The sequence below is a fragment of the Pararge aegeria genome, chromosome Z (genome assembly GCF_905163445.1).
Source record: "Pararge aegeria chromosome Z, ilParAegt1.1, whole genome shotgun sequence".
NCBI lineage: Eukaryota > Metazoa > Arthropoda > Insecta > Lepidoptera > Nymphalidae > Pararge > Pararge aegeria.
This window is the reverse complement of record NC_053208.1, coordinates 16245530-16258057: the sequence shown is the minus strand read 5'-3', so window position 1 is coordinate 16258057 and position 12528 is coordinate 16245530. Positions and strand designations below refer to the sequence as shown.

General features: G+C 34.0%; 1 protein-coding gene across 2 annotated transcripts in view; it reads left to right on the top strand.

Annotated features, from left to right (window-relative positions):
* The window catches only part of LOC120636023 (peptide transporter family 1), a 38275-nt gene that overhangs the window by 18943 nt on the left and 6804 nt on the right, over positions 1 to 12528 (top strand). For both annotated transcript variants that reach the window (XM_039907261.1, XM_039907262.1), the window contains exons 2-7: positions 1187 to 1265; positions 5254 to 5395; positions 8783 to 8869; positions 9502 to 9776; positions 10080 to 10162; positions 10936 to 11100. In XM_039907261.1, the coding sequence (XP_039763195.1) occupies positions 1187 to 1265; positions 5254 to 5395; positions 8783 to 8869; positions 9502 to 9776; positions 10080 to 10162; positions 10936 to 11100 (831 nt within the window). The remainder of the gene's footprint in view (positions 1 to 1186; positions 1266 to 5253; positions 5396 to 8782; positions 8870 to 9501; positions 9777 to 10079; positions 10163 to 10935; positions 11101 to 12528) is intronic.

The following is a 12528-nucleotide window of genomic DNA, read 5'->3' as shown; positions in this document are numbered from 1 at the left end:
TTTCAAACAACATATAAGTAGATTATTATTAAATCTATCACAGTGAGCAATTTTCACGAACATATTTCTATACTAATGAATGATTAACCGTTGTACATGATTAAGTAAAATTTTCTCGACAGATAAAAGAACAAAATCAGTAACATAATCGCGTAATCGTAATGTAGTAATAATAAAATAGCTAGGAAAGCTATTTATTTAATCTAGCTAGTTATTACCCGCGACCTCTTACGCGTTTATTTTTACTAGAAAATGTATGACTTCTCGATGGAGGATGGATTCAAACTATTTATATTCAAAATTTCACTAAGTTATAATGGTTTGGAATGGTGATTTTATTGTCATTCCTTCACGACGGGGGGGTAGGTAACGTAGGCCAGCCTACGCCACCCTAGGCTTTTATCCCAAGAAAACAAACTATTTTCAAAAACCGTACTTAATATGAAAGAACAATTTATCATAACTGTTAAATAACAGTGTAAGTAATTTGACAACAGAGTAAGTAATACATATATTGTTTATACCATAACAAGTTAGCCCTTGACTACAATTGCACCTTCTGGTAAATGATGATGCATTCTAAGATGGTAACGGTAACGATGCTATTAGGTAACATAATGACTATCTAACGGAAGGTCAAATCGCTGAGCGGCAAGTCTTTGTCGGTAGAGTTGTACCTAGCCACGGCAGAAGCCTCAAACCAGAAAAATATAAATAGTTAACTAAGTCTAATCTTGAAACAAAACAATTTTTTTTATATTCCTTGCAAATTCCTTGCAAACCTTTAAGCAAATGGCATAGAGAGGAATGGGTCTGAAATTTCTGAAAAATACCTATGTCCAAAGTATCAATAACCATTGAGACAATGTGCGAACAATTCCTTGCATAACTTATTGTATAACTTCACGATTAATTCAAGCATTTATAATATTAGTCAGGATTTTTATCTTTGTCAGTGTATGTATGCGGCATAATAAAGCCAATAAAAGCACTTCTTTATACGGCGGTCCTTCAAAGGAATTTGGAATAATATTGGCTCTATAAACTGGCAAATTTATTGTAATTGAAAATTTTGGTTATCGATGTTCTTTTTTAAAACTAGTTTTTCCCCTGCATTACCTGCATATTCCTATAGCTCTACTAATCTGGTTTAATTCTTGTATCAAGTGTATTTTTTCCTTTGCAGAAACTACCATATCCCAAGTCAGTGGGATTCATCGTCACAAATGAATTCTGCGAGAGATTTTCATATTATGGAATTAGAAGTAAGTAAAAATATCTCGTTATTTAACCATAGACGTTATGTAAACAGAATGACACCGACATATTGGTTTTGAATGTTCAAAGGTGCGAGATGACTGTGTTGCCGACTTGACAGTACCTACAATTTTGTACTGGTTATAATTTCACAAGTTTAACTTCAAATTACTAGACAGTGTAGATTTGCCTTTAGCATTAAATAACTTTAATGGAATGGACATGGTTCAATGTGATCCAAGGAATTATGTTTAACTTTCTAAAACATAATCTCATACTGATCTATATAAATAAAACTGTAACGGGTCGAATTCTGTGCATTGAAGATATTTAAAGATGTTTGGAGGGCACTCTGTAACCGATACTGAACCCAAAACTATATTTTTTTTCATTCGTGTCTGCCTGTCTGTATCTGGGCCGCGCATCACGCTGAAACTACTGAATGATTTCAAAAGAAACTGAACGATTTGAGTTTATGCTACGAGGTAGGACATAGGATACTTTTTATCCCAAATTCTGCTAAGTTCTTTTGGGAGAGGGGACGAAAGTGTTTCACGATTTATCACCATAACTCTGTCAAATGTTAACCGATTTAAATATTTTTTTTTTGTATTGGATAGGTTATACTATCAGTTTAGATTTGCCCATTTCGATTAGATCTAATGAACATGATTGGATATAGAGGACGGAACTCCTCAGCTGATTCACATGAGACTTAACATGTGAGCGGTTTGCTTGTATTATCATGATTAAAGTTATTACCTACAAAAGAGTCCCCGAGGACATATCTAACTATCATAGTTTACTTACAATAGCAGCTCAAATATTGTTTTTGAAGCCGCGGTAGAAACCAAAGTTGGTTGCATTAGTATCGCAGTATTAATGCTTATTAAATGAATAGTTTTATCCTCAAGGCTTATGTAGTAGTAAAATACTTTTTAATTCATTTGTATCGGAATGAATTCAGACGTTATCGAGAATTTTAAAATTTAAGGACTGCAGCTAACCAGCCTTTAGGGTTTAAACCAGGCTTTTAAGGGATAAGTACACTTAATTTAAAAAGCTATTTTTAAAATAATAACTAGAACTACGTATGTTAGTTTCTTCTCTCTCAACTTAACGATAACTATTCGTTGTTAGTGATAAAAGCTGAAACCGACGTACACTAAATTTTACTTAGAAACTCCATAGTGGGTCCTATCCAATTACTGACTCCAGATAACATTGCTTGCCCAGCGCAATCGAATAATTTTTCGCAGCTGCTAACACCACACATTTCTCATATAAACTGTTCCTACACGATGCTTTAAAAACAAAAACAAACGCGGGCGAATTTAGGGGTAACGGCAAGGTGTATATTGGTATGAAATTACATTGTTATTGTTACAAAAGTCGGTTGAAAGGTCTATATTTAGGTTTTAGAAAATTATGAAAAATGTATATCACGGGACGTCGCGTAAGTACATGAGTAAAAAATCCGTGAGGCCAATGCTAATTTAAGACCTTTTAAAGTAAACGCTGGTGAAACCGCGCGTAACAGCTAGTAGATAATAATACCGTTATTTATGAATTGTTTTATGATTGTTATTAGAGTGACGCGTGCAATACATTCGTATGGTCCCGTTTGAGATTACCATCGATGTATTTCAATTCAACACGCGTCGCTTTCGTATAAGGAAGCTCAATTTTAACTGGAATATTTTTAAGGGTGGATAAAGTGTTTTTTTTGTTTATTTGTACCCTATAGGTTCCGAAATTACTGGACCCAGTTTAACTATTTCTTCGCAAAAAGAAAGCTAAACTATCATGAAGTAGAATTGTATGTATTGACTATAATTTATTTTCCATAAAATTAGAGATCCATGAGATAATTGCAATAATGTAACCCAAAGTAGCAATTTTGCCTATGATCTTCATCGTTTGGCGTGCGCTGAGAAAACTATTGAAGATATATAAAAAGTATGTACTACATGATTAAAGTATTTATTATTCCACGAGGCTTTATATCTAACTAAGTAACAATAGTACCTTTTGTGTTATAAAATTTATTTTAAAGCCGCGGTAGAAACGATAGCGGGTAACATTAGTAACGCAGTATTAATTCTTTTTAAATAAATTATCAAGGGTAAAATATTTTTTAATTTATTCCAACTTCTAAATTAAATGTCCAATTAAATTTAGAAGTTATCGCGAGTTTAAAACAATTTAAGGACTGCACTTTGAAGTTATTTTTGTAAAAGTTCTATTTAACTACTGGAACTTAAAAAAATTTAAAAAAAATATCTATAGGACTACACTTTAATTTAATGGTACACATTTACCAAATAAACTGTTCCTACTGGATAGTTTAAAAACGAAAATCAACTCAAACGAGGTCGCCTGCTGCAGCTAGTTGTCTATAAGTAATTTTTGAGTAAATACTTCTTTTCGATTAGATAAGCCTTGCAGATATAGTAATACAGGTATAGTTAGTCAGTCTAGTCTAGTCCATATGGGGTATCGAAATTTTATAATTATTATTGTAGAAGCTCAGGCGTCAAATAAAAGCTGTAAATATACAAATAGTTTTGTTGATAGGTACCTACAATTATTTTGAATTTAAATTACTGTCATACTGATACAAAGTATTTTTGTTTGTGCATTGACTAATGAAATTGCTGCTATTATTTTAACGCTATATATTGTTATTATTTTGACGAAAAATATGATTTAAAAAATTAGAGCTAGCTCGCTGTTAATTTCTATCTATCCATACTTACCGAAAAAAACTTCAATACTTTGGATTTTCTTGTAGTCCTTTAGGTTTATAAAATTTAAATACTTAGTATATAAATAAGCATAGCGAAATTTTTATATGCACACTCTACAGAATGGAACAGAATCACGGAAATCAGATAGGTAGGTACTGTTTAATCAATGGTAGAAATCATTTTTAAAAATTACTTTCAATAGTAAATTATTATATTAAATATCAAACTAAATAGTCTATTCTTTGATAAAGGTGTAAATGGCACATTTTCTAACATTATGATTTCTGTTTATGTTATAAACGCACTATTGAATAATGTCTTACTTCTCATTATTATGTAAATGCGTTTGATGTAAGAGGACACGTGTTGGAATTGATTACATATTTTGCCGAGCGTAGGTTACTTAAGTTTCTTTTAAAACCGGTAGTGTCCAAGTTTATCTATAATAACTTTATTGCCTACAACATTTAATAGTACTAAAATCGTATGTAATAGACTTTTAATAGGTTTGACAATATTAAGAGTTGATTAAATTAATTACCTACCTTCTCAAAATGGAATAAAAATGATAACTAACACCTTTTATTAGGTAATTTAAATTACTAGTTCAGGTACATAACCCAGGTACCTTCCTACATAACCCAGTCATTATTAGCTTTGCGAGGAGGCTCTGGATAGAAATCTATCTTGGTTATATAATATGTTCTTTAGGATTTAATGAACCAAAATGTTGGTAAATTGAGGAAAATCACGACGAATAGCGGGTAGCAAGACTGTGTCGTAACTGAAACTCTTTTTACCGATCGACTAAATAAACTTACGGCCAATTAGTGTCACTGGACTGTTCTTACACTTATGCCCAATTAGCATATACCTACCCGTATGCTTACTTAAGTTTGTTAATTATGGTTTATACATTGATTATTGATTGGATTGCTGGACCGAATTTGACGTGACTCTCACTGACAGATAGATTACCTATTACACAGATAGTTCAGAGTGTTTAATATGGTCTAGACAGCGCGCCACAGTGCGCTAGTAGTGTGGGACCTGATAGTAACATACGGGATACAGTCCCTTATGTTACTATCAGAAGTAAGGGATTACAACTAAGGCCAGTAAAGGTCCTACACTTACTACACCACAGCTCTGTCTGTCTAGACGGTTCATCGTACCTATCGACTATGACTATATTTACTCTGTACTACGCCTTACGAAATATAATGATTTTATATTTTTGTTTCAGCGGTACTATCCTTATACCTCCGTGACAAACTGGGTTACACAGATGACAACGCTACGGTGATTTATCATGTTTTTGTGATGTTTGCATACTTTTTTCCACTAATCGGCGCTATGATCGCTGATGGATGGTTGGGACGATTTAGGTAAGTTATTAATTTAGGGAAATAAAAAACGAAGCATAATATATGAGTAGGTATGCTAAGATATATATTTTTTACGCTCTAGTGTAGCCACTTTTATTAATAAGGCTCTCATAATCATGTTATTAACAAAACAAAATGAACTATTAACATACATTACCTATAGGCTATATTAAAAAGTTATTATAACTTTGTAATAGTAACTTAAACGTAACTTAACTTTGTTACTTTAGCAAAAACAAAGTTAGTAGCTACCTAGTTTCTTTATTTTAATCAAAAGTAGTATTCTTGGGATTTGGGAGAAGTATTTGAAGTATTTGAAAAAAAAATATTGTTTGCAAAGGGACATAGCATGAAATATAATAAATATGTAACCAACGATTTCACTATCGAAACATTGATCGTGAAGAGCCATACACTGTCTTTTGATATTTACAATGTTCAAGATTTCGAGATTTGTTGCAGTCTCATATAAATAAAAAAAATATATATATAGTACGACAATACACACATCGCCATCTAGCCCCAAAGTAACCGTAGCTTGTGTTATGGGTACTAAGATGACTGATGAATATCTTAATTAAAAATATACATAAATACTTATAGTATACAGATAAACAAACACCCAGACACTGAAAAAATTCATGTTCATCACACAAACATTTTAAGAACCCGCGGCCTTGGACTCAGAAAGCAAAGTTGCCCACTGCGCCAATCGACCGCCCAAATAAAGTGGCCCAAAAATTTTTGTAAATCTTAAACGATATTGATATGTACACTGACATAATTACAGGCATATGACAAACTTCTTCACACCTAGGCTTCAGGTTAATGGACACAGGACGGCACTTTACAGGTCGTGTTCCTTGCATGCCTTACAAAGTGTTGGAATATTTATAGGCGATGGTTTGCCACTTATTATTTACTTCCCACACTATATAAGTTGGGCCATGGCCAGGCCTTAGCTAAGGTCTCCTTGATTGTGAGCGTACTAAGGCTGCTGGACCTTTAAAATTATCATAAGTCCTGACTCAGTGGCGTGCATAGAGGGTATGCACAGGGTATGCAAATAATATAAAATTAAGTAAATCTCCAGTACGAGTTATTAATACTTAAGGGTAAGCTTTTTATAACTGTAACAATGCCTATACTTAAGTTTTTTATAACGCGTACTGGAGATTTTCTTCATTTTATGTCATCTGCATACCCTGTCCATACCCTCTATGCACGCCACTGTGACCTGTGTACAAAGGTAATACACAAAAAATGGTGACTACACGAAATAAGGGACAGAATTATCACTCGTATTTAATAAAAACAGCGTTTGGAAAACTTTATTAACGTACCTATATTACCTATATACAAACGTGTAAAAATAAATTTGTATTTTAATGCTTATCACATAAATTCTTAAGTGATTACTTTGGCCTAAATTAAAAACAGGTTATAAATATCACAGGTTAGTCACAAGAACTCTTGGAGTTCAGTGAGCTTATAAATACTAGTAATATATATTTCAACGTTGGAGTCCGTCCTTAGATATGTTGTTAAATGCTAATTAATATAAATGTAATGTATCCATTTTATCTTCGATAAATAAGTTATTCATATTGTTCTATCTGTTGATGTAATGTCTATATAAAATTGCAGGCAGACGGCAGTATCATAGGCTTTTTTATTTTGGTAATTTAACCCTTAACGGTTAAAAGGGGGACTCTCATACCGCCTTACAGTAGACCGTATGAAAGTACCGTGTTTTAGAATAATAAGGACATCAAAAAGATTTGTGTATTCAAGTTTATGTATTTTAGGTTCCTTTTAAAGTTTTCCAGAGTATCCGTTAAAAGTATCTCTAAAATGTATCCCAAAAGGGGTGAAACGGGGGTTGAAAGATTATATGGAAGTCCTGCGTAATTTTGAGACGTTGATGTGAACGACCAAATGTTTATTCCCGAATAAAGAATTTGAATTTGAGGTCAGGGCTTTAAAATACGCATATTTTTAGGGAATATGTTAGCGGACATGGGAGAAATTTATGTGTACCTAATTAAAAATTAGGTACGGGCACCGTAACAAATATCTTAATTTTTTTTATTGTTTATTCCTAAGCAATAGCATTATGGCTAGCAACTTGCTACCTTAAAGTACCTCAGAGTTGAATTTTACGAAAGCTTGAAGATAACTTATTATTGTATTAAGTATACCTAGATAAGTATAGAACGAGTAAAAGTACCCTTGATCAAAAGTTTAATTAGTAATTTTCTAGATTCTCTGAGGAGTCTCGAGAAATCTTACAAATTTTTTGTGCCAGTTCAATATCTTACTTGTTTCCCATTTTAACCGAAATAAGAGCTTTCAAAAAGTTGTTCATGCGTGCACATAGAGCATTCTGAAAGGATAAGTTTGTTGTGTTATAACTTCTTAAACTGGAGGGCTTTTGAAACTGCCGTAACTCAAGTGCTGTTAAATGAGGTTGAAAGAACTTAAGCTATTCATAATCTGTATATTCTTCACAGAGATAAAGAAGAGTATGTTATTCTTGGCCATATTTCTGACTAAATGTTCGTCCATCAATTATTCACTCGAAACAAAAAAAAATACAATGTTACCTCTATCGAAAATACGTTTTTTTTTAGTTATGTACCAAATATTTTGTATAATATAAATAACTCATCACTATCAATAGTCATTAATGAGTATTTTGGTTGTTTTAAATTTTTTTGATACTAAAATAGCAAAAATAAAAATTGCATAAAAATATAATGGAAAATGCGAGGTACACGATGTAAATAAAATCTAAAAGTACTCCCCACCATTCCAAAAGTATGTTTTTACCAGTTACGCATCAAAACTGCCATCTGTAAATTTATTCAAGTTTTGAAGTTTTGTCTTTAACTAGTTAACATGAAAGGTATGGTAAGGTTTTTGAAAAATTTGCCGAAAAATAATAGGGACTCTACAATTTATTCTATGCTCTACATAGAACATAAATTTAAATTGACAAAATTATTTCTTTAATTTTTTGTTACAATGATAGATACTTTATTGGCTTACAATATTTTAATAAATTTTGGTTTAAGTTTATTTTTAAAACAGGTAAAACGTTTTCGAAACTACCACTGCGAGGCACAGTGCCTAAGATGCTTGCAGCTTTACCCCTTTTAATGGCCACACTAATTATTTGGCCAAGGTAACTGCCAGCTCTAGGATTACCAATAGTCTAGCGAGTTAAATGCCACTACACCTAACTGCGGTGGTTATGACGAAAAAGTCAAGTACCTAGGTTTATTTTTGGTAATATTTATTGGCAATTTTTAGCAATGAACATTAAAAAAAAGAAAAAATTAGTGTATAAAAATTGAAATACTTCAAATGTATTATATTTTTCAGGACAATATTTTACCTGTCTCTGGTGTACGCTGCTGGGAGCATTCTCCTATCTGTTACCGCGATGCCACCCGTTAGTTTACCGCCATTGTAAGTACCTACTAGCATAATAGTGATACAACTGGGCATTTATAAATTACATAATCCTAAATGAAAATCCCGTAAACTCCCTCAACGAGATACCATCTTATATCGCGTAGCTCTTATTATATTCTAAAATTAAAGATAACTTTTATACAAAACACCAATAATGGACAAGAGATTTGGAATTTCTTAATTTTATGTCACAATTCTTTTTTATTTTATTACAAGTTAGCCCTTGGCTGCAATCTCACCTGAGATGGTAGCAGGCTATCTTTTTAGGGAGTATGGTAGTCATGCCCCTAATCGGTGTCAGCGCGACATCGCACCGGAACACTAAATCGCATAGCGGCATGTCTTAGTCGGTAGCCACGGCCAGACCAGACCAGTGAAAAATCAGAAATTATAAATTCCCAAATTGCCCCTGCGGGGAATCGAACCCGGGACCTCCTACTTAAACTCACCGCGCTCACCGTTGCGCAAGGGAGGTCGTTAAATTAAGATGAAATAATGAACTTTAAGTACTTTTCTAAACTGGACAGCCAGTTCATTTATAAAATAATTTCAATCATTCATGTTATTAAATAACAATCATATATATTTCAGTCCTAATTTTACTTCTCTAAATTCTACATTTTCAGAGAATTTACAATCCTCGCTCTGCTGTTAATAGCATTCGGAACAGGTGGAATAAAACCCTGTGTTTCCGCTTTTGGTGGAGATCAGTTCAAGTTGCCAGAACAAGAGAAATACTTGGGATACTTCTTCTCCCTCTTCTACTTTTCCATAAACGCGGGTAGTTTGATATCGACGTTCCTCACACCGATTCTGAGAGCTGATGTTAAATGTTTCGGAGAAAATAGCTGCTACTCGTTAGCGTTTGGCGTTCCCGGGGTTCTTATGATCATTTCCATCGGTAAGTTACGATTAATTATTATGTATCTTAGCCTGTTAATATCCCACTGCTAGGTACAGACCTCTTCTCTCATAGAAGTGAGGATTTTCAGATTGAGATTGAGATCATTGAAGCCACACGCGGCTTTAGTGCAGTTTGATGGACTCTTGTACATGGCACAGTGATAACCGGGACCTACAGCCTCCAAGGCACGAGGGTGAATAACTCCAGGCCAGTACTGAAAGTTCCTAGACAGAAAAAAACGATAGAATAAGCTAAAATCATTTAGAAATTAGCAGTTTATTTTCTTTATTGTTGTTTCAGTTTTTTTCGTGGCTGGCAAAAGACTGTACATTATAAAAAATCCATCTGGTAACGTGTTGGGAAAAGTTTCTACTTGCATTGGTGTTAGTATTTTCATAATACATTAATTGCTATAAATTGGTATAACCTTTAAGTCATTCTTATACGCAACATCACATAGATCCTAGTCGTACGAGCATCCTCGGAAAATGTTGATTTTATAACCCATAAATGAGTAGTTTATGATAATAATCGATGATTAAGTATAATAATCAGCTAACCTAATATAGTTAGCGCGGGAGCCCCAAAAATCGGTTGGGGTAGGGTAGACGTCCGGGAGGTATACAACGGGCTCCCCGGGCGTCTTACAAAGCCAACAAAGGGGACAAGCCGTGGTCGATTTTAGTTTATATATCAAAGTTTATATATCCCCTTTACAAGGGGAGACCCTCATAACCTCCGTCCTGCCCAAGGGTCGGAAGAAGTAATAACATTTTCCACCACGCCAAAAATAAGGGTTGACTTGTTTTAGTACAAGAATTGACTAGCTAAAAAAATGATTGACTTGTTGCAGTTAGCATAAGCACTTTACAATATACATAAGGGTTAAAAAAAACAGGATAGAGTAACAATAGTTGAAATTTTAACCTGAAAAATGTACGATTCCTATACAATCTGAAAATTATTAAATGCCTGAACAGATTTTAATGAAATTTTATGCTAAGACTAATTGAGGTTTTGGGATGATGCACAGGATACTTTCCATCCCGAAAAACTTACAATAATATCGTAAAAAGTACAATAAACAATAACGTTATTTTTGCAAATGTAGTCATTTTAATTAATTATCTTTCCTTATTGAGTATTTTGTGAACAGCACGCCATTATGAATTCCTGGAAGTCGAAGCAGAAAAGGGAGCACTGGTTGGACCACGCTGATGATAAGTATGACTCTAATCTAATAGAAGATATAAAATCTCTTCTAAGAGTGCTCGTACTATTCTTGCCGCTACCAGTCTTCTGGGCTCTATTTGATCAACAAGTAAGTTAAACCGTATTCATGATTTATTACACGACCTGATAACTAAACGTAAAGTACGTAATTACACATGGCTTAGCATGTTATGTGATTTAAATTAAGAAAGATCCAGCATCCGAAGAAAAAACTGTAGCTTAGTAGGTACGAGATTTGCTCGCTCGTAATCGAAGAGTCGTTTTCGTATATCATACTCTGTATCCCCAAAGTGAAATGGATCTAAAATTCCTCGTTTTAGAGTCGCAAATCCTGTACTTCTGATTTTGTTTTACAAACGTTCTTTTAAAAACCCTAGCTAATGAATTGTAGGCAATACTGAGTTACAACGTAATGTCAACAAGATTCATTTTACTTCCATACTCGAAAACGACTCCTCATCTAACATCTTATATAATGGCTACTGTTAATTCCACGTGAATAAAGACTTACCACAACCCATATTATGGATTATTGAGTATTATGTTATAAGGTTTATAATATAGGTACTTAGATACTAGCCCTTATTGTATGATCACGCGAGTGGTGAGAAAGAAGTAAAGTATCCAACGCTGGAGAAAAATGCGCACAGAATTATGAAAATACTACTGATACAAACGTTCTATTTAATGAAACCTGTTGATATGGCACAAAGTCGAAGACCTTTCGTAGTCTGAAGCGATGGATGTCCAGTGCATGACGTAGGTCACAGGTCTTTGGAACGGTCTTCCGCACCTTACGTTTTCTATCTTCTGTAATAGTTTTTTGCATCGTAACGTTAATCAAATGCAATGCAAGTTAATAGGTACCTATTAAGTACCCAAACAACCATTAATTTACCGGCTTATTTATCATTTAGTACGTACGTAAAATTGTAAGCGAGGATTTACCACTTTTCGCTCAACTCCAAACTCTCGGTCATCGTCGTAAGGTAGCCAGTTGGTCGGCGTTTTATAGGATATACTTCGGGGACTGTACTTAGGATTGCTTAATCTCGTTCCCTCTTCCCCATTTTACAATCGCACCCCAAGCTACCGGGCGAGTTTACATCCACATATTGTCAATATCCCGAAAACTGGGACAAAGCGATTTTTCGTCTTTCTTTTTTATACGCATGCCTAAAACTTGGAATGCTCTCGAGAGTTCTGTGCTTCCTTACTCTTACAACCTGCGTATCTTTAAAACACGAGTGTAAAGGCATCTTTTAGGTAAGCGCGTCCCATTTTAGGAAAGATCTGCACTTTCCATCTGGCCAGATTGTGGTCTAGTGCTAGTCTATTGATAATTAAAAAAAAAGTAAAAAATATATTATTTCGACGGCCGAGTGGCGCAGTGGGCAGCGACCCTGCTTTCTGAGTCCAAGGCCGTGGGTTCGATTCCCACAACTGGAGAGTGTTTGTGTGATGAACATGAATTTTTTTCAGTGTCTGGGTGTTCATCTGTATATTATAAGTATTT